The following is a 24,008-nucleotide window of genomic DNA, read 5'->3' as shown; positions in this document are numbered from 1 at the left end:
CACCTCCTCCTGACCTCCACCTCCTCATGACCTCCACCTCCTCATGACTATTTCTCTCTCCGTATAATTCCTTTTCTTTGTCTTTCCTGTCAGGATTTAACATCAAATACCGGCGACCAACAGGCTGAATGAGATGCAAAAATATGGACGAGGCCCTTTGCATTGAGCATTAATGGTAGAAAGTGGGCGTCTTGAGGGCGGTATACGAACTGCGCAACCTTCCAGGTGGATTGTGATTTCTAAAAGGAAAGTGCGTGCAGATGTGCGTACACACGGTTTTATTGATTCAAATTTTTTGGGGCGCACGCCATTTTCAGCTTTTGGGCGCACGTACATTTTGAGTAAGAATCCTACACACGGTTTTAAAAAGGAGGCCCCAGGTCATCAGGGAAGCCCGCTGCAGAGGGAGATTTGACTACCATGGCCACCAGATTCATATTGTGGAGGACTACAGCGCCGAAGTGATGAGTCAACGAGTACAATACAGGGACGTGATGGCGGAGCTGTACAAAGGGGGCTTTAAAGCTGCTTTGCTCTATCCGGCCGGTCTCCACGTGACGCTGACAAGCAGAACCAAGAAATGGATCACTACCGTGGATGAGGCGCAGAAGTTTATTGATGATCACCGCCCTCGCCAACTCAACCCTGCATGAAAGGAGAATTTGCAGGCACATCTTGACCCAGGACTGAGTCATCGCTCCAGATACCAGCGCACTTATTGGTGATATACACTGCTCATCTCTTTGTCTGCTAAACTGTAGAAAGGGCTTGGCTTCCCCAACCCGATTTGACCTTTTCGTTAGCATTTAGTTTCCATTTTTTACATGAAGTACTGCTTACTTTCATCCATCCTTTAGCTTATGTAACGTAAGAAATCACGAGTCTGCCAAACGGGTCATTTCAATAGCAATTAAAATTTTAGTTGAGTCTTTTTTTTTGACGTGGACAGTTGACTGATTTGACTAATTTGACTCCCTGGCACATTTATGTACCCTTAAATAGGTGGTTAGTATTCTCATTTATTGGACGGATCCCAGAGCTGCTGTGTTTCAGTTTAACTTACGTGATACACTTGGAAGACAAGTTGGAGAGGATATTTGTTTCAAAGAGCTCGCTGCCCTTGGGTTTTCTTGTTTTGTTTTGTTTTGTTTTGTTTTGTTTTGTATCGCAGCAGTTTTGTTTGGGAGGGCAGGGTGTGGGTGTGCCATCACTGCTAAACATGCTACATTTTTTTACCTTAAATACCTTACTTATCCATTTATGGCACTTCGTTGCCACGGCCAGTTCTATGTCAACCCGTTTACGTATGCTGCACAATGAATGGGCTTAACTTTCTGAGCTGGAATGTAGAGGGATTAAACCATCCTGTTAAACAAAGGAAAGTCTTGACTTTCTACCGGAAACCCAAGTACGTACAGTAACTCAGACTCAAGTTGCGTTGGTCTGGTCCATGTTTTCACTCTTCATTCCAGGCCTAATCTCGAGGAGTTTCAATACTAATTGATCATGATGTTCCATTCGAACCACATGATGTAGCATCAGGTAACTATGGTCGGTATTTAATTATCCCAGGCAAATTGTAGGAGACATTTGTGGTCCTGGTTAATGTATACGCCCCAAATGTGGATGATGCAAACTTTTTTCATCGGTTGTTTTCATTACTGCCAAATCTAAATGTTTATAACGTTATTCTTGGGGGTGATCTCAACTGTTGGTGAGACCCGGCCTTAGACCGGTCTTCTAATAATCCCAGCACGGCGACTAGGTGTCATTAATGGTTTCCGCCATGATTTTGGTATGCACGACACCTGCCATTTTTTGCATCCAAATGTCAAAGAGTTTTCCTTCTTTTCACCAGTACAATTCAATTCAATTCAATTCAATTCAATTTTATTTGTAAAGTGCTAAATCTCATCAACAAACATCTCAAAGTGCTCTTACAATGATAGAGAACAACAGAACCCAACTAAACTACACCATACAGATTCAAGAATGCGGTATTCAGTATGCAGTAATCAACTTCTGTCTTTTGTTACTACATGTAAATATCAGTCTATTGTTATATCAAACCACGCACCTGTAACACTTTCTGTGTTACTTCTTGGCTCTTCTCCTGGGTACAGTCAGTGGTGCTTTAACTCAACCTTGCTCTCAAACGCAGAGTTTAAGTTCATAGAGAGTGAAATAGCTTTCTTTACTGATACAAACAATAATCCAGGCACTTCTTATCTTATCTTTTGGGAAACACTCAAAGCTTACCTGTGTACGCAGATCATTGCGTATACTGTCCAAATGAAATGCATTTCAATACAGGAACAAAATAAACTGTTTTATAAAATAGGCGAAATAAACAAACAATATGCCCAGAATAAATGCCCTGAACTATATAAAAAAAAAGAGTCGAGCTGAAATTTGATTTACTCACAATTTACCGTGTTGAACAGCTGCTCCTAAGGAATAAAACTATGTTCTATACCTATGGGGATAAATCTGATAAAGTACTAGCTAATCAACCTCGGGGTTCTAATTCAAAGCAGGCTATTTTGAAGATACAATTGAGTAATGGTGTGACTACAACTGATCCACTAAAAATTAAAACAGCTTTCAAGGAGCTCCACACAGAATTCTATACTTCAGAGTCCCACATACCCACTAATGCAATTGCCTCTTTTCTTGATAACCTCAATTTTCCAATACTCACCTTGGACTCTGCTAAATGACTGGAAGAGCCAATTTTCCATTTAGAAATTATTAAGAACATAACTTCTATGCAGTCAAAACAGTGTCCAGGTCCTGACAGAGTCCCGTCAGAATTTTTTAAGAAATTCTCTGGGGTACTTTCACCACTGTTGTGCTCTGTTCTTTCAGAGTCCTGCGAGTTGGGTCAACTCCCTCAGTCCTTCACAGAGGCATGTATTACACTAATTCCAAAGAAAGGGGAAAACCAAACCAGATGTGCCTCATACAGGCCAATAGCCCTTCTGAATACTGATGCAAAGATTCTGGCAAAAGTGTTAGCTCACTGATTAGAAAACCTTCTTCCCTCCATCATATCAAAAGACCAAACTGGCTTTATTAAAAAGAGGCAGTCATACTATAACATTATGCGACTCTTTGACATTTTCTGTATACACTTTCTGTATACTGCTCAGGAGGATGAGCCGGAGTGTGTTGTCTCCAAATATGCAGAGATGACGTTTGATGGCTGTACCTATTCGCCATGCTGGGTAAATCTGGGTTTGGGCCCTCATTACCCTGTGGATCAGATTGCTGTACTCCCACCCCACTGCTATGATCCGTACCAACTCCCAACGATCAGAGCCTTTCAGTTTATATCGTGGTTCTCATCAAGGGTGTCCCCTAAGTCCTTTGCTCTTCAATTTAGCTATGGAACCTCTTGCTATTGGTCTTCACACTTGCAATGGTTTGTCTGGTATTCGGAGAGGAGGGGTGGAGCACAGGGTCTCCCTTTATGCGGATGACCTTCTGCTCTACATTTCTGACCCAACTCAGTCACTTCCTACTGCTTTAACACGGCTGAGTCACTTTGGTACTCTTTCAGGCTATAAATTGAATATCTGCAAGAGTGAGCTATTTCCACTCAATGATAAGGCAAGGGGTTTGAATTTTTCTAACCTAAACTTTAAGGTTGGATAAAGTAAGTTTTCATATCTCGGAGTTATAGTTACCATAAAAAACAAAGCTCTGTTTAAAGAAATCCTGGTTGCCCTTTTGAACCAGACGAAGCAACTGATGGCATCAGAGATAGCATCGAGAAGGTGTCACTCAGTTTAAACATTTGCTCAAAGATGGTATCATGCGATCTTTTTCAGAACTGACAGAGAAATTCAAGCTCTCAAAATCTGATTTGTTTTCTGCTATCTCCAGATTCGACATTTTCTGTCATGAACTGTCTGAATCTTCAACTTCGCCCCAAGCATCTATAATCGATAATATCCTTTCACTAAAGCCAGCCAAAGGACGGATCTCAAAACTATACAACACTATGTCAGAAGTTAAAAGCCCTTCAGTGGACAAATTCAAAAAGGCCTGGGGGGAGGACATAACAGCATAACAGAAGATGCCTGGGCTGACGCACTTAGACTGCTCCACTCATCTTCCCTGTGTGCCCGTCATCGTTTAGTTCAATTAAAAATTGTACACAGGGCATACATCTCTAAGGCCAAACTGTCTTCTATGTACCCTGAAATGAGTCCACTGTGTGTCGGATGTAACCTGATGGAGGCGTCCCTCAACCACATGTTTTGGTCCTGCCCTCTCTTGGGCAACTTCTGGGGGACCATCTTCAACACACTATCTCGGATGCTGAATTTTAGATTGGAACGAAACCCAATTGTAGCCCTCTTTGGGGTTCTCAAAAATTAAGTACATCTCAGTACTACTAAAAAACATGCCTTGGCCTTTACCTTACTTCTGGCACGCTGAACAATTCTACTTAGGTGGAAGGTTGCCTCCCCACCTTCTCACACACAGTGGCTGCAGCATGTCATGTCATGTTTAAAACTAGAAAAGACAAGATGCTCATTAAAACAAACTCCTGGTGCTTTTGAAGATATGTGGGGTTCCTTCTTGCAATATTTTCCAGCTCTGTGAATATTTATTACAATACAGCTATATGTGATAATTAAATGTAGGTCTTGGCGTGAATGCATCGTTGTATTCACGTTGTTTTGGGATGTTTTGGGATATTTGTGTTTTTTGTTTGTTTGTTTTTTATCATTAATCCATCTCCTTCCTGTGCAAATACTTTTACTTGTCTTGTGTCTGAAATGTGGGACAGTGAAGACTCACGCTAAGACTGCGAATTCATTGTAAACCAACAGAGAACTTTTGAGTGAGCCAGCACTTTGTACACACTATTTGTTTATATTACCTTTGATAAGCAATAAAAATGTTCTTGATTAAAAAAAAAAAAAAAAAAAAAAACACATTTGTATGCATCTGTATAGCTGTGTGTGATGATTTCATCTACTGGTGACAGATTTATAGAAAAGAAAATCGACAGTAATCATTTTTTGGTTGATAAGAAACGTTTGTCTGTGCACATCTTTGCTTCACTACACTTCCTTCAACTTTTCCGCCTGCAGCAGAGGCTCATTGACAATGGAGGATTTAAATATATTAATGAGGCCAGCTGTCTATCACACTGAGCTGTGACTGATTTTAAATACATGTGTTTGATGATGTGAGGAGAATTGCAGGAGGTCTGGTCATGCTGACTGCAGTGTGTGAACATGTGACACAGAAGCTTTCATGCTGATGAAGAATCGCTTGCTACCAGGTTCCTCATGAATGCTCCGGAATATTGGAGCTCAGCTGAAGGACTCTGTGTCCCTGATTCTCTGAAACCTGCAGCTGTGCATGAATGGATGAATTCATCAGTTTCACAACTGCGAGGTGTGTGTTTCAGCCTTTTCAACTGTGCAGTTACCAATACTTCTTCAGTTGCTTTGCTTTATGTCTAAGAACCTGCGTAACCAGTCACCTCATTAAATACACTAAAGCAGCAAAAATTAACAAAACACCTAAAATGGCCACAACAGTTGAAATGAATTTAATAGCGGGAATAAAGTATAAAAATGGCAAAAGCAGTGAAAATATAGTTCTTCTATTTCATAAATGAAATATAATCCTGACTCAGAATTCTCAATCTTCCTTTCTGTTTACTGCTGCTTTCCGTGCAGACGGAGTGTAATCTCGCAGCTTGGTGGAGATCCAGAGTGATGGACAAGGTTCTTACCACAATGAGGTTCCACATGCGAGCCGCTTCAGCCACCAGCGTGGACACGGAGCTGCAGCCGGGCATCAGCACCACCTTAATGGGCTCCGTGTACAGGAGGTCATACAGCAGCTTCGTGGCTTCACCAGGATCACACTGTGGACACACACACACACACACACACACACACACACACACACACACACACACACACACACACACACACACACACACACACACACACACACACACACACACACACGGTCAGCATGTTTCCATCCGTCTTACAGAGTCAGTGCTGTAGGTCGATGGTTACCTTCATTCACTGAGAAAAAATAACTATTTTAGCTCATTAATCTGCGACAAAACTTCATCTAGCAGACAAAACTCACTCTCACACTCTCACACTCACACACACACACACACACACACACACACACACACAGAAAGTGACAGTGGATGGGAGCGGTAATTATTCCAATCACAGGGTGGAAATAATCTGAGTGATTGGAGCTTCTTCAGCAGCAAAACAGACGAGGGTTGAAATAACACTGGCAACTTCGATGTGTGCAGGATGAAACTCAAATCCTAACTGCTTTTACTAAATTTAAAAATACCTTTGGTGTACTTTGACCATGTGTTAGTGACATCTTATATGAAGCCTCTAATGTCTCAACTGTTGCAGGATCATTAACATTTTCATCACTGAAAACTACTTTACAGGTCGTGAAAGATCTGCAGGGTGCTTCTCACAAACCTCCTGAATGACAGCAGGTGGCGGTTCATCCTGACGATTGCTAAGACACATTGGTCGACACTGAAGCGAAATGTTCAAAACTCTTAACACAGTCTGCATTTCCATCCTGCAGCTCAGCCCAAAAGTGTGTCTCAACAACAAAACACCAGCACATCGTCTCACTTTGGAAACACAATCACTCTTAACAAAAATATAAACAAAGAACATTACATCAAATACATCTCATATTTCAAGTTTGAAGAATTTTTGTCAGGTAAATCAGTATTTTATATAGGATCTTTTGCACTTTAAGGTTCTAAATTGTAGTATATGCTGTAATATATTGCAACAACACTGAATCGGGAATGCAGAGATTTATTCAAGACCATTTGTGTACTTGTGGACCATACAAAAAATAATGATTACGGAAACAGAATAATGCAGAATCTCAGAATTCCAGGGGTAGAATACAAATTACAGATCAAATTAAAAAACACCACATGTATACTGTAATATTCAGAACCTGTCATCTGCAGTCGGCCACATGTTTTCGTAGACTTCACATCTTATATCTTCTCGGCCCCGAGGGTAGCATCTTGTTGAAGGTCGGATGCATCCCTGGCAGGCTTTAGGAGAAATATCTCCACAACCAGCATTCATAGCGTCCAGCAAGGAGAACTGATTGTGTCGAGAGCAATCATAAAGCTTCTCATGCTGAAAAGAATTCTTCAATGGGGTTCAAGAAGGGCAAGTATGGAGGCAGAAACACCACAGACATCCTTGGATGTGCAGTGAACCATGCAGTCACTGCAGCAGTGTTGGAACTGCAGCCCTCTCTAATGATGGTTTGTTCTGCATTAACCTCACATTGTGCCACACATCATCTGAACAAGAGATGAGCCTGTGTTGTTCAGCCCAATGAGAGGTTAATGCAGAACAAACCATCATTGGAGAGGGCTGCACACATTGTTATAATTGCCCCTCTCTGGCCTGGTACATCAACTGTTGCACGTTGCCCAATGACATTTCTTTTGTCGTCTTGTTTTTATCCAGGTTGAATCCTGCTTCATCCACGTATACCAATTCACCTGGAATTGTTCTGGCCTCCATCTCCATGACCGTCTGGAACAAATGAAATTCCTGGTTTTACAGCACAACAAACACATCCGCTTGGTTACTCTGAACAAACATCTTACCTAGTAGTAGTAGTAAATCATTTTATTTCAAACCTGCACACAAAACAGCTTACATAACATAAACCAGTGCAGGGTTTCAAAAGGGGATAGATGAAGCGAACGCTTATACAATCCCAACCCCCCCACTCCCCCTCACTAGACACAACATCACAATATACAGTAAAACACAAAATCCTCACAACAAGACAACGAGCAGCCCGGACACTCCCTCACCCCTCACCCCTCACCCCTCTCCCCTCACCCCTCACCCCTCACCCCTCACCCCTCACCCCTCTCCCTTAATGCCCACAGCTGAGGGCATCAGTCTCTCTCTTCCAAATATTTTATCATCACATTTCTGTTAAACATTTAAACACTGAGAGGCACATGGATTCTAAAGTAGTTCTAACTTCTGGTTGGTACAGTTTGTTACTCCTCCTTAAGTTGTATGCTTGATGCTCGTCTCTATCACTAAATCATTTTTGGATATTTGAGGGTAGAGATTATTTTGATGCCCTGAACATTATTTGAGCAGTTTTAAAATTCACAAAATCAATAAATTTTAAAACTGATGATTTAAAAATAAAAGTGGGTTCGTGTGATCATTATATTTTCCTTCATGAACGACTCTTATAGCCTCTTTTTGTAGAGTGATTCGAGGCAATAAATTAGACTTACAACAATTTCCCCAGACTTCTACACAATAATTTAAATGCGACATGACAAACGAAGGGTCCAGCATCACGAGGGCTTTGTGAAGGAGAGCACGGCGCTCTCTCCTCAGAATACATTATGCAACTTTTGTCCGCAGAGATCTAACATGAGGTTTCCAAGAGATCTTCTCATCTTTTGATCTTTTGTTGAACTCCTTTAATTATTGTGTTATCAATGGATAATTGTACAGTAATGTCATTTTTTCGGTTTCCAAACATAAATTTAGTCTTTTTTAAGTTCAGTGATAACTTATTTTCATTAAACTGGTTTTTGGTTTATTCATTTCCTCAGTTATTTGATCCAAAAGTTGCTCCAAGTTATTTCCTGAACAAATAATATCTGTGTCGTCCACAAAAAGTACAAATTTCATTAATGTAGATATTTTAACAATGTCATTAATATACATGATGAACAGAGTAGGCCCCAGTATGGACCCTTGAGGAACACCACATTTTAAAATTCCATTCTCTGATTTATATTGCTCAATTTGTACAAACGGAGGTCTCTCAGCCAAGTAGCTCTGCAACCATTGCTTAGGTGTACCTCTAATGCCATAGGTCTCCAATTTATTCATCGTTATAATGATGATAATATTAATGATGTATGGTGTCAAAAGCTTTTAGTAGATCAATAAAAATGTATACATTTTGAAATTTCCTCTATTAAATCAGTTAAAGCAAGAGATGTTGACCTATTCTGTCTCAATCCATATTGGCTATCAGATAATAAATTATGTTTTTCAATAAAGTTTCGAAGTCTTGTATCACATATTTTTTCTAATATTTTGGACTGTGGCAGCAGAGCTGCAGGGCGGAAACTGGTAAAAAGGTGTTTATCACTGGCTTTGTGTCACGGAATGATTTCTGCTATGTTCATTGTGGAGGGAACTGCCACTCTGAGGAGGGAGGTTACAGATATATGTAAATGGTTTAATGATTTCTTCTGCTACTCTCCCAACAGTTTTCATATCAATGTCAATAATGTCCCGTGATGTCTTGTTCTTGCATTTTCTTATTACATCCAACACCTCCACCTCCATAACCGGAGCGAGAAACATTGACTTAGAATTGTCTTCTATTAAGTTTTTATTGGTTTATTGTTTATGGGGATTTTCTTTTGCCAGTTCAGGTCCAACGATAACAACAAAATAGTTAAACCAACCAGCACGTTCTTCCCTCTCCCTTATAATTGAATTATCTTCCACAAAGTACTCAGGATAACCTGAGCTATTAGGAACACGTCCACTGACAGTATTGAGTAAATTCCACATTCCTTTAATAATATTTCTAGTACTCTTTAGTAATTCTGTGTGATACTTTTTTTTTAACTTTCTCTCATAATAGTAGTTAAGTAGTTATACTTTACATATTTTAATTCAGTCTCACTGGTTCTGTACTTAAGAGATTTTCTATATAGATAGTTTTTCTTTTTGCATTTAATAGCCCTTTAGTTATCCATGGAGTTTTTGTGGCCTCTTGTTTCCTGTACTTTATGTCATAAAGCGTAATAAGTGTTTCCAGGAGGAGTTGTAAGCTCAGTTCACGTCACACTCATTATACATAAATTCCCAAGTTAGAGAAGCTTGATCATTCTTAAATTCCTTATTGACTGTTCAGTTAGAACCCTCTTGTTACTCAGACTGTCTTCATCTTTAGTTGTTTTACAGTTAACCTCAAACACCATGAAGACTGCTCAATGGTCACTAGTATCATTTAGTAACAAGCCACTGATTCTGTTCTTGTCCAGGATATTGGTGAACATGCCGTCTATCAGTGGCACTATGGGTTGTTATTCTAGTGGGTTTTGTGATTCGGGGAAACATATTCATACTGAACATTGTATCAACTAATTCTTCAGTAAATTAGTTGTTCTGCCTTGAGAGGATCTACATTATAATCTCCACATTTTATAACATGTTTTTTTAATATTAGCAGTAAAGATTTTTTCCATCCAGTCTTTAAATAAGTTCATATCGGATCCTGGTGACCTGAACTTATTGATAACAGAGTTGTTAGACACGTTCTCCATTCCTTTGAAAAGGTACTTTGTATAGTTGCTTCATCCGAATGTGATGGAGCAACTCCATCAGCAACGGGGCAACGACACGCGCACGCCGTTGCTGTCACGCAGGCAGCGGACATCCTCGGTTAGTAAGAGCGCAGTGGCACACACACACACACACACACACACACACACACACACACACACACACACACACACACACACACACACACACACACACACACACACACCCTGTGTTGCAGGTTGCACACAATGATACACGCCACACTCATTTCCTCATCCCCTCCGAATTTCTCATGACATCAATCACTGAGTTCATCTTTGCCACCCCCCCCCCCCCCCCCCCCCCCCCGTCAGCACAGTGATCCAGGGCTGTGACAGGCAAGACGGGGCGGAGTTAACCCCGGGTATAGAACGAAGCCTGAGCACGAGTTTAAGGTCATGTGATCATTTGTTGTTCTGAGTAATTATTCATTTTTGTTTACAAGGAGGATTATTTTGTGATTTTATTTGGAAAATGTTTTTGTTCATTTGATTAGAAAAATTAAATGTTCCTAAAGGAGGATGTGAATATTATTTGTTTTATGAATTGATGATTGGTGAATATAACTCCCTCAACTTTATGTCACTGTTTGCGATGACCATATCAACAAGAGCAGTTTCTTGGACATCTGTGAAAATTCGGCCTCTTCCTCCTGCAGGTACCAACCTATGCATCCTACATATATACAGTAGCACAGCAATAAAAATCACAATATATTTCTCGACTTGCAGCTGATGTACAACATAGATTACTTTATTTTGTTAAATCTGGCTCAATACAGTAATTGTGGGATGCATGTCTTACCTGTTAGTTTGCTGGAAAAGTCTCATAATTGATCCAACTGTTGGCTGCCCCCCTAAATTCGTCTCTCTATAAGAAAGTCCATGATTTATCACATGGTCAGTTACTGTGGACCTGATTTCATCAGAGACCTCAGCTCTTGGTCTTCCTCGTCTTCCTCTCCCTCCTCTCCTGGCTGCTCTTCTCTCTCTACCAACTTCTCCCGCTGCTCCTTGATCCATATATATATATATATATATATATATGCTTTCTAATGAGGCCAAATGCAGATCACCTGAATCAGTTTTCATCTGAAAACTACCATCAGCTGTTTGGAGTTTCATCTTCATTGACTTTTTTTTTATTGTCAATATTTTGATATAAGTTTCAAGAAATTTCGATGTGGCTGCAGCAGAAAACCCTATCATTCTGTTTTGAACAAAGTGTGTTCGCGTTTGAAAAATGTGCTGTTGAAGCCCAGTGTTTTGCAGGTGTGAACAAGTGAGTGAGAAAAGACTTCCTCCATTTCAGTGTGACTGGTCAGTGGATGCATTTCGTGTGAAAGCAATGAAAAGTGAGACACAGTTGAGCCCACATGGATTTCTGTTTTGCAGTGTTCGGAGTTTTGAACATGTCAATTCACCAATGCATCTTAGCACGCGAACAAATCTGTAGAGTCCGAACTACAATAATCTACTACAGAGATAAATATCCGTTCACTTTTCACCATGTGTAGTGAATAAACTTTGCATTTAGAAAATAGTGGAGTTCTATTTCAATATCTTATTTTTGTAACACGAGCTGCTTACCAAGGTCATTGTGGACAACGCGTTTTCTTTGCACAAAAACATATATTCTATAACCTAAATTACCCTAATGACAATTCCATTTTATTGAGGTCTAAATCATTGCCTCTTTATAAAATTTATGTTAATGTGACCTCTGTTCCTTATTACATCATGATCACCTCTCAAACTTTACAAGGAATATGAGAATCTTTCTCAGCTGAAGAAACTTACTTGCTGAAAAATGCAAGTTTAAAAATTGTAATTAGTTGTGGGATTAATCTAAGTAACTAGGTATTTTGTACGTCATCAAAATCACATTTCTATCCCTTTTGAATGATCGAGTTAAATAAAATCATGTTTACACAACAAAATAATGTTCATTTATTCAGTCCAGGGGCTTATACTAGGACTCGGGATAAACAAACACAGGATTTCTCTCTTTTACCTGGTTAACTTATCTGGACATGCGCAATCCTGATAAGTGTTAATGAGAAAGCAGGTTATCAACTCAGCAATTCAATCCAGGTTTTCGCTTCAGGATCAGTGCACGTTCACATGAAAGTGGCAGAGTTTGTAGCGTCTGACTAATCACAACCATGGATTAACCCTCGCTGTGACGGCAAAGAAAAAGCTCTGTCCCCACTGAGCTTCTGTTTGGACCTCGGTACCTCCAGAAGCAGCTGATCAGCTGACCGGAGGCAGGAGTGTCCGGGTAAAGCAGCTCAGAGAGGTAAGGAGGGGTGAGACCATTCAAGGATTTAAAATCAAGTAAAAGAGTCTTAAAATGACCACGAACCAACTCAAATCTCCCACAAAACCAACATGAAGCCAATTTAACGGCGGTGATGATTGAGACTAGAACATCAACAAAGAGGACTGGGTTGAGTGTTCTCCAGTATTTATTGAATGTAGAAGAGATTAATATTCAATTACTCTTCTTCTGCCCACTTGCCTTCCTGCACTCTGGTCATAAACAAATCAACGAGAACAGTGTTCACCTGAGCCGCTTTGCATGCAGCCGTCACAGGATGCCTTTACTGACAAATCACACCAAATGAATGAAAGTAAAAATGTCTCTTATAATAAAAGTCAAAACAAGACAAAACAGCTTGGTAGCATGACACCATACGACCATAAACAATATACACCAAAAGCCTTGACCTACGGAAATGACTACATTTGTAGAGAAAACAGCACAATACTGCGGCAGTGATTTATCCCACAACTTAACCTCAGCCATACAAACTAACAGTGAGGAGTATTGACCTAACCCGCCAAAACTACAGCGCCGCCATATTGCATCATTTTGTGTGACAGCTTCCGGTGGGAGGGACTACTGTAGTGTGTCATTGCTCATAGTAGTGGCTCGTTCTGGACGGTGAACGGGATTGGCAATCTATCTCTGAATTAAGAGATTTAAACATTGCTCATGTGGATTGACGATCCGTGGCTGGCCGCGGCTGGCTGTGTGTGTCGCTGCTCCGTGGCTAACCGGCTAGCCGTGTGTAGCAGGACATGCTTCGTGCGAAGCTGTCATCACAACTCGATAACGAGGTGAAAGCAGTTGAAACAACAATGTTCTAAACATAAAGAGGAGAGAGAGGACTGTTGTGGAGCAGCAGGATGTTGTGGAGCAGCCAAAACAAAGCTGAGGAACTTAGGGATGATCTTTGACGAGTCCATGTCCCTGGATCACCTCTGGAGCTGGTAAAGACCTGCTTCTTTCAGTTCCCTAACATCACCAAGCTCAGGTCCATGATGTCCAGGGAGACCTCCAAATGATCATCCATGCATTGTGTCCTCACGCCTGGACGACTGCAACAGCCTCTTCACAGCCTCAACAAAGAAGAGCTGCTCGGTTCCAGTTAGTCCAGAACTCTGCCTCCAGACTTTAGAGCAGCACCACCAGGAGGAACCATCTTCCCCCGTGTTAAGATCTCTTCACTGGCTCCCTGCTGAGCTTCTTGGTGCTAACGCTTCAGCCCTACATGGTCCAGCTCCTCCTTACATTGCTGACCTCATAAAGCCCTACATGGTCCAGCTCCTCCTTACATTGCTGACCTCATAAAGCCCTACATGGTCCAGCTCCTCCTTACATTGCTGACCTCATAAAGCCCTACATGGTCCAGCTCCTCCTTACATTGCTGTCCTCATAAAGCCCTACAGCTCGACTCGGAGCTTGAGATCGTCTGGGCAGAACCTGTTAAAGGTTCCACGTACCTGCTTTAAAACCCGGAGACCGATCATTCAAAGCTGCTGCGACCCGACTTTGGAATGACCTCCCACTGGACCTGCGCTCTCTGGACTCAGTGGACACCTTTAAAAGGTTCTAGACTCAGGGGACATCTTTAAAAGGTTCTGGACTCAGCGGACATCTTTATAAGGTTCTGGACTCAGCGGACATCTTTAAAAAGTTCTAGACTCAGGGGACATCTTTAAAAGGTTCTAGACTCAGGGGACATCTTTAAAAGGTTCTGGACTCAGCGGACATCTTTAAAAGGTTCTAGACTCAGGGGACATCTTTAAAAGGTTCTAGACTCAGGGGACATCTTTAAAAGGTTCTAGACTCAGGGGACATCTTTAAAAGGTTCTGGACTCAGCGGACATCTTTAAAAAGTTCTAGACTCAGGGGACATCTTTAAAAGGTTCTAGACTCAGGGGACATCTTTAAAAGGTTCTGGACTCAGCGGACATCTTTAAAAGGTTCTAGACTCAGGGGACATCTTTAAAAGGTTCTAGACTCAGGGGACATCTTTAAAAAGCCTAAAAACACATTTATTTGCTAAAACATTCTAGTCCAGTCGACCCTCGCTGCCACTGACTCTCGACATTTGTTGTGTTTTTAAGATGTTTTCTCTCTTATCTGTTTTTATTTGTTTTTACTGTGAAACACTTTGTGACTCCGTGTCGCTATAGAAATCAAATTTACTTACTTAGTTACTTACTTACTAACTTACTGACATGCGACCTGTGGATTTGTGCAGCACGGTGTAACCTTTAAAGCAACATAACCTCTGATGTAGAAGATGAGTTAATGCTGAGTTGTCCACATGTCTCACTGTGTGAAGCTCACAGTTGTAATAAAGAATAACAAGTTTGAAAGGATTTCATCCTGGTTTATTTCATCTAATCCACAATCTTGACGCTGCAGGAACAGCTGGTTGCTCTGCTTCACCCACAGCGAGTGGTTAGCATGGTGGCTAGCGCTAGCTGACCGGCTGGGACTCGCTTCTGCCTTCAGAAGGTGAATTCTCCGTCTCTGGATGACGGCACAGGCCCACCTTTCCACTGTGTAGATACTGGTACACCTCAGTACTCCTAAAGTTGATCTTAGCTGCTCCGTGAGCCGTTAATGACAGGATGAAGACTTCACCGTAAGTTAGCACAGTCCTTTCTCATCCCAGCTCAGTTTTCATCTTCCACTTTAACATCCTGGCAGCAGCGTTGTTTGTTATGTTTTATGGTAGTTTTATAGAGCAGATACAAACACTGCGCTGCCTCCACCACTATGTACATTTAGGTTACTGGAAATAATGACACAAAAAGGGAAGAACAGAGTAGAATAAGGTCAATATATATGGAGGAACTACGGAAGCCCGGGAGGGACAACCGACTGCATAAAGGCGATCAAACAATAAAGCAAAATCAATATAACATTGGCAAATAATCATAATCCATTCAGATAAAATTCACAAATACGCAACATAGCAATAACAAACATGAACAGAAAATAATAATTACTAAACTGCATTTTTAACTTTAAAAACCACCACCAAAACCACCACCAAAACCACCACCAAAACCACCACCAAACCCATACCCAAACAACACCAAACCCGGACCCAAACAACACCAAACCCATACCAAACCCATACCCAAACAACACCAAACCAACAAACACAAAACCAACATGAAACCCAGATGAAATGCATGTAACACCAATATAAATCCAACATGAAACCAGTATGGGTTTCCTCTGGGTACTCCGGTCTCCTACAGTCCAAAAATCTGCAACGTGGGTCCCTGAGCGAGTCGGCCCCCACCAGCCCCCCCTCTGCAGTATGCTTCTGTGCCGACCGATGGGTCAATTCAGAAAAGAAATTACTGTTCTGGAGACTAATTAATTAATTAATTAATTAAAAAATAAATAAATAAATCTAAAACCACCATGAAACAGGCTGTGACACACACATAACTTTGATAATTATTATAGTTACTGCTCACGCATGTTATAAAGATGGAGGACAGGGATAAGGTGTGTTTATTATTAATAATGTCTGAAGTAAATTTACAAAAATAATTATAAATAAAGACCTTTACATTAGGAGGGGGCGTCAACGTAAACCTCCAGTCCACATAAATCTTCTCCAGTAAATCTTCATCATGATAAAGATGCACTTCAGTCTTTGTGACGCTCAGTGCCTCTTTTCACCCCACAGTTAAAGAATCCACATTCTTCTGAGCAGTTCACCACAGATTCATCTCTTTACCCACCTGAGTGACTGATTGTTTCCTCAGTTCTAAAACAGGCCTTCACTAGAAGCATGACACTTCTTATCATCAGTGACTTTCACAGTAACAGAGGGAACATCAGCAGTGTGAGGATTTAGAGTAGCATGTGATCTGAGTGGCACCTCCAGGCACGTCCACTCTCACTGCTCATGTCCAGTTTAACTGACCGTGTCCAGATCGTATTGTTTATGTTCATTTTCACTGGTCAAGTCCGGTCTTGCTGGTCATGCTGCATTTCTGGAAAGTTTCCATATGTTTTCTGTCATGCCTCCTTTAGTTTCTGGTGTCATACCTGCGTCTGGCTATGGAGGGCGATTATGTCTGTATGTGAATGAACGAGAGGATATCTGCAGACGTTCTACCAGACGTTGAACTTTCTTCAGTGTCACTGCGTCCATTTTACATCCCCTGCCACTTCCCCAACTTTGCATTCCCATAGTCTCCATACCCCCGAGGGGTCACGCCACCTGCAGCACCATCGCAGAGGCAGTGCAGAGGCAGTGCAGAGGCTGCAGTCACTCTCCCCCGACACCCAAAACTTTATAATGGGTGATTTCAACCACGTCTCTCTCAAAACAATCCTGAAAAACTTTTATCAGTAAGTACCCTGTTCTATTAAAAAGGATCTGAGGTACTTGTACTTGAACTTGAACACGTCTGCACTGACGATCATCACAGTCAGAACAAAAGAATGAAAATAACGTTGTATTGAAGTGGTAACAAAGTGCCCCCGTCCAGCTCAGTAGGTAGAGCATCAGACTCTCAGTCTCTAGGTAGAGGGTTCATGTCCCCCGTCCAGCTCAGTAGGTAGAGCATCAGACTCTCAGTCTCAAGGTAGAGGGTTCATGTCCCTCGCCGGGCACCACCTTCCTGTGGGCTCTCCACCTTCCTGTGGGCTCTCCACCTTCCTGTGGGCTCTCCACCTTCCTGTGGGCTCTCCACCTGCAGGAAGGTTCTTAATGGGTCAATGTGATCTGGGTGACGGTGCTCAGACTGACACCCCCACCACCTGGGAACGGATAAGAGGGAGAAGATGGATGGATGGTAATGAATCTAGGAGTGATCCTCTTCAGTTTGATGTTCTCAGGTTTTTACCAACAAACTGGCAGATTTTCCTCCTTTTCTTCAGAAATACGATTAATATAACAGAGAGTTCATTTTATTTAAACTTCTCTTCAATCCGATGTATTGATACATTATTGTTTCCATGCTGAGATTGAAATGATTGAGACTGGATATTTACAGTTTTCTCCAGTTGCTAACACACTAAAATAACATCCGCAGCACAATTCTTTTAAGTGACACCCAGAGAGCAAAACCTCCTCTCAAGTCTCCAAAAGTCAAGACACATTTTCTGCTTTTCACACATTTTGAATTCAAAATGGCACTTTTTAATGAAGTGAACTCGGTTCTCTGCATAAGACACAACAATCTGACATCACATGTTTGCAACTTCAAAACCAATCAAAATGACACGACATGAGCTGATTGGTCAATATATGTCCCTCCTGGCCAAACACCTCAATGCTTCATTGTTCACACTTCAATCAGGAAATGAGCTCGATAAAAAGACCCCAGGTGAGCACCTCTTTCTTTTACAACAACAATGGAAGATGTTTCAGAGAGAGGAAGAGGAAGAGGGAGGGTGAGAATGAGAGGGGGAGGAAGAGTGAGCGGTAGGGGTAGAGTTGGTAGAGGAGTTCATGGCCAAAGAAGACAACAACTCAAATGAAACCAGAGCAATCTGAGTTGATCATGTCATCAACCATGGGCTGACGATGCCAGAAGCTGGACGGAGAGCAGCTCAACTTGAGCCGTTTCACTGTCGCCTCTGTCGTCCAGACATTTAGACTGGAGCACCGGTATGGAACCAAAGGTTCTTTCACACTATGTAGTACACCTCATGTCATGGTGGATCAGTTAGGTGACACCTGTTTACTTCATGAATGGATGATGTCATACACTAACTGTACAACTTTCCTGTACAGTTTACTGTGGGAGAAATCTCTTCAGGCTGGATTGTCCAAGCCCGATATATCCAAATGTTCACCAGGGTACAGGAAGCTGCCATTGTAAACTTGCTTTTGGAAAATGATGAAATCAGATTAGGTGAAATTCAAAGCCTCATCATCCAAGACAACATCACATCCAACAACATTGAACGGGTCCGTCTGTCCACATGGACTCACATTGTCCAGCCAAACCAAATCAGACTGAAACCACTTTATAAGGTTCCTTTAGAGAGGAACTCTCAGAGAAACAAAGAGCTCAGACCCGCATATGTGGATGTAAGTACAGTAGTGACTGCAGTACACTACACACAACATGTTTTCCAGTGTACTGGATGACACCATGTTGACTTTTGTTCTTTGTGTTCAGGGAGTACTGGAAATGGACGCTCATGCAATCCCACATGAGTTCATCTTCATAGATGAGTCTGGCTTCAACCGAGGAGAGACCAGGAGAAAGGGAAGGAACCTCATTGGCCACAGAGTCATTCCAGATGTTCCTGGCCAACGTGGAACATCACCATGTGAGCTGCCATCTCCAATACGCATGCTGTCCTCCACCGTCATGCCAACCTTGGACCATACAACACAGCCCACATTCTCACATTTCAGGACAGACTCCATCACATTCTCCTCCCACCAGAGCGTATGAACGATGCAGACCATCAAAGAAACCGGTACCAGGTAGTCTGGGACAAGGTGAGCTTTCATGGTGCAGCCCCAGTCCAAGCCTGGTTTGCTGACCACCCACCGTTTCTTGTCCAATACCTCCACCATACTCACCATTTCTGACCCCAGAGAAGGTTTCTGTTCGGCATGGCGGTGGAAGGTATGTGACCGCAGCCCTGTGTGGACATTCCTTTACTGCAGGCTATGGAGGAGGCATGTGATGAAGATGATGTGGTGCGATTCAGGGGTGGATAAGGCACTAAAGGTGCTTCTTCCCTCCATGTCTGGCGAAGGAAGATATTGCCTGTGATGTGAACGAGGCGTTGTGGCCAGACCCAGCTGTGCACCAAGATGCTGCCTCATTATTTTTGTTGTTTTTTTCTGCTGTCAGGTCTCTGTGTTTTCAATTCACCAATGTTCCACTTGTGTGCACCCCTTCCTTGTGTATTTAAACCCCTCTCCCTCTGTTGTCCTTGTCGGCTCGTCTTGTCATCTTTTGTTGAGTTTTTCTCTTTTCGCTGTTAAAAGCACCTAGAAATGACTGTGTTGTATTTGGTGCTATATAAATAAAGTTGAATTGAATCTTGTCGCTCCTCTCGTCGTGTTCCCTAGACGTGTTTTCACGGAATTGGCTGAGTCTGTGTTTGGGTCCACCCTGCATAACCCTGACAATGAGGTATTTTGTAGTTTGGGTGTGTGGTTTTGTGAATTGTGTTAAGTATTTTGATAAAACCACAATAGTTTGCAAAATTGTTTTAGCAATTGGAAAAAACTGTAAAAACCCATTATAGATTCTTTCCATATGCAGAATTTATTCTCTTTGGTTCTCAGCTGCTGTGATCACTTCAGATTACTTTAAAAATGCTGAATGTGTACAAGTATGACGTTTTTGCATCTTTCAGAATCAGGAGAAGTAACTTAGAATGACTTATGTCTTTTAGTGATTATAGCTGAGAACAGGCTTTGTGGTCTATTCCATTTTCTAATGTAGACATGATAATCTCCAAGCATTCCACATTTTCAGATTCTGTATATCAAACTCACATGCAGCCTGGTGTGACGTTCAGTTGACCAGTGAAATGTTAATCTCAACATGAGACACGTTTCAGCATGGATGTACAGTAAATGATTTCCACTGCAGCATCAATGGTGTCTCGGCGTTGGTTTTCTGCTCTGAATCAATCATTTTCACTCGTTACCTGCTCACTTTGTGTGTTTGACACACTGGTCTTTTGGTTCAATTACTGTATTTTTATCCAAAGTAAACAGTGACACCGTGGTTTAGATGGACGTGCACCAGGGTGGGAGAAAAAGGTCCATGAAAGCCCTCCTGAATGGGAGGCAGCAGGCGGGGTAAGCAGGCTCCAAGGTGACCTCTACCTGAGCCCGACAGGCTTGTCTGGGAAGGCAGACACACATTTATCAACCATAAAAACATTTACACAGCCGTCAGGCCTGATTATGCTGTTCCACATGTTAGCACTGCTTCATGGCTTCCAGTTTATAGCCTATAAATAATGGAAAATCAATAACCCATTTAAATGATAATGCTGAGCACGTGCTGAGCATGAATCCTTCAGACAAAGAAGCTGCTCATCCGGTTAATATCACTTCAAACAGCTTCACAAGCAAAGAAAACCTGCATCTCAAATGAAGCAATGGAGATGGTGGTGTGAGCGGTGTGTAGTCATACAGATTGACCCCTGATTAATGCAAAGGCTTTACATCTGTTTGGGAGGCATGGCTCAGTTGGTAGAGCAGTCGTCTCCCAATTGGAAGGTTGCAGGTTCAATTGCAATCTGCACATGCCTAAGTGTCCTTGGGCAAGACACTGAACCCCAAACTGCTCCCAATGGAGTGATCATGCCCTGCACGGCTGCAGCCTTGTTGTGTGAATGAATGGGTGAATGTGATGAAAAAGTGCCATTTTAATGACGTCCGTTACCAAAATAGTATGTTTAAACACTTTAGTGAAATGTACCTGTAAACATTCCTCCACTACACACACATTAACACACCTGATAAGTCAGATAAAGACTGTTCAATTTGTTTCTGCTTAGATTTCATGTGTTAGAAATGGATCGCTGAAGTACAGTAAAAGATTGACTTTCATCATAGAGAAAGTTGGCTGAACTCTCGTTTACCAAAACATGACCAGCTGTTTCATTTCCAGATGTCTCTGTTGTAGAAGAAGCTTTGTCTCCTGTGTTTCACAGGGTTTACCTCTTTATTTTAGACCTTTTACTAGGGACGTCCCGATCACATTGTTTTGCCCCCGATACTGATCCGATTTTTCAGAATTGAGTATCGGCCGATACCGATACTTTCCCGATCCGATACTCACATTACTATTGCAAAGATACTCAATAGTCTATTTTTGGAGCAACTAAGATGTCTGGAGCTAAAAGTACTATTGGCAGAAGCTTTGTTTAGCTAGAAATTATTGTAAAACTCACTTATTGAATCAAAATTCTTCTCAGAATGACTTAAGAACTTATTTAAACTTTATTCAGTCAGAAGAACAAAAACCCAGTTACACTCTGCAGTCTTGTTTCTCTTATTTATCTTAACTTAAACTACTTCATCTGGATTTTGTGGCAAATTAAAAAAAATAAAAAATGAAACCCAGTGAATCAGTTTGACTAACATATAAAGTATAAAAAACTACAACATAAACAGTAAAACAGTATTCAGTAAAACCAATCAGAAGAACCCAATTCCCAGTTGCCTTTAGGGGGCGCTGTGACTCACCAAACACAACAAGAACGCAGAAGAAGACAGACCACATAGAAATTTAGAAGTAGACCTCTGCACATAAACCGCTATTTATCACTCTAGTTTTATAGGTCTATGGCCCCGCTCCACCTGCTTCTAGCTTCTGCAGCTCGACCGGAGCTTGTAGTCCCTGATTGTTGTGGTTATTAGGTGACGTAGCGGAGCGGTGGGGGGGAGGAGGGGGGGCATTACGTCATCTTTTGTCCACGGATGATGGTCTATGCTGAGCGTTCTCCACCGCATGTTTACTTTTTAGATGTCTTATCAGATTAGTTGTGTTAAACGAAGCTCTGGTGCTCCACCTCTCAGGACTGTGGTGAAGCTCTGGTGCTCCACCTCTCAGGGCTGTGGTGAAGCTCTGGTGCTCCACCTCTCAGGACTGTGGTGAAGCTCTGGTGCTCCACCTCTCGGGACTGTGGTGAAGCTCTGGTGCTCCACCTCTGAGGACTGTGGTGAAGCTCTGGTGCTCCACCTCTCAGGACTGTGGTGAAGCTCTGGTGCTCCACCTCTCAGGACTGGTTTGGTTATCCACCTTAAACTCCCTCCAGACTGCTGGTTGATCCTCTCAGTGGCTTCAGGCTGCTCACCTCAGTTTACGGCAGGTCGCACACGGGGCTGCTTTACGGCAGCTGACGGGAAAAAGTTGTTTTGTTTTTTTGATCGGCAGGGTGATCGGCTGGATTTGCAGATTCCCGAACACTCACAAATCACCAATATCTCCCCGATCCGATATCTACCGATCGGATCGGGACATCCCTAGTTTTTACTCAACGATGATCGACTGGAAACTGCATCAGAACCACATGCTCACTTTTTTAAAGCCTCACAAATCATCTGAATCCATTGTGCTTGTTCATGAGCAGAAACACTCCTGAATGGAACCAAAGAGCTCAGATTTCTTTCTTTTTCTTTGTCTTTTTTTTTCCACATGAAAACAGAACCGTGTGTTTAGAAAGGGTTTCCTTCTGGAAGCTTATCTCAAAACGTGACTGCACACTGTGTGAACAAACCAGAACACGGCCAGAATCTCTCGTGTTTCAGACTAAACGTCCTCTCCTCACTTCTTGTTTGGAGGTTGTGAATCAATGCGACAAGGAGTAGTAAACAGTTTAAACACTGAATACAGAACTATGATTTACTACAGTACTTTACAACAGACAAAAAATGTTAATAAATAAAATAATGTCCCATTTACTCTACATAGCATCTTAATTATTTATTGTTGAATAAAACTTGAAGAGTGGCTGTTATTTTGTGGTATTTTCATGAGGAGTATGCACACAAAGTTTTTAGAATAAACCTTCTTTACCTGGAAAATTAAAACAATAACAGAGGTAAACCACAGGATAAGCAATTAATGCTGATTTAACAGTGAGAAACAAACTCGAAGTCTTCATGCTTTTGAAAGCAGCTTGTTAACCAATAATAATTTAAAGAGGATGTTCAATTCAAGAAGATCCAAACTGTGAAACCATCCATCAAAAGAAAATAACACTGAAGTGTAAACAATTATGTTTTCGGTGATACTTATAATTTCTTTCAATTATTCTTGAAAAAGAATATGAAGTATTTTCTTCTATTTTAGAATGATGAAATTTATCATTACTGCAGTAATGAAGAAATCTGAGACAATCTGATGGGATTATCATGGAAAAGTGGCGTTGCTTTGTCACAGTAGCCAGTCGCACTATTTCTCGATCAGTGCAGCCAATAAAAGATGAGAGAAGAATTTGCTCAGTCCTTCTGTAAAAAACTATAAATGGCCAAATGGTGGTGCAGTGGTTAGCACTCCATTCCACAGCGAGAAGGTCCTGGTTCAAATACCAGCTGGGCCTTTTCTGTGTGGAGTTTGCATGTTCACTCTGTGTGAGCTAGAGTTTCCTCAGGGCACTGCGGTTTCCTCCCACAGTCCAACAGACGCTTTGTGACAGAGCGAGACCCTCGACCCCCACCAGCTCTTGTCACGATGTGTGGCTGCTACCAATGGTAAAGAACTTTTCCCTCTGAGAATTAAGAAAGTATACTGATATTGTGAGAAGTGACAC

The 24,008-nt window shown here is 41.7% G+C and overlaps 1 protein-coding gene across 1 annotated transcript in view; it reads right to left on the bottom strand.

Moving 5' to 3' along the window:
• gabbr1b (gamma-aminobutyric acid (GABA) B receptor, 1b) overlaps nt 1-24,008 on the bottom strand; it is a gene marked incomplete at its 3' end in the record, with an annotated part of 148,917 nt that overhangs the window by 106,249 nt on the left and 18,660 nt on the right. The window contains exon 2 of the mRNA XM_080485024.1: nt 5,762-5,896. Coding sequence (XP_080341150.1) covers nt 5,762-5,896 — 135 coding nt within the window. The remainder of the gene's footprint in view (nt 1-5,761; nt 5,897-24,008) is intronic.

This window comes from Lipophrys pholis (genome assembly GCF_963383615.2).
Source record: "Lipophrys pholis genome assembly, chromosome: 17".
Lineage (NCBI taxonomy): Eukaryota > Metazoa > Chordata > Actinopteri > Blenniiformes > Blenniidae > Lipophrys > Lipophrys pholis.
This window is presented reverse-complemented; position numbering and strand designations above follow the sequence as displayed.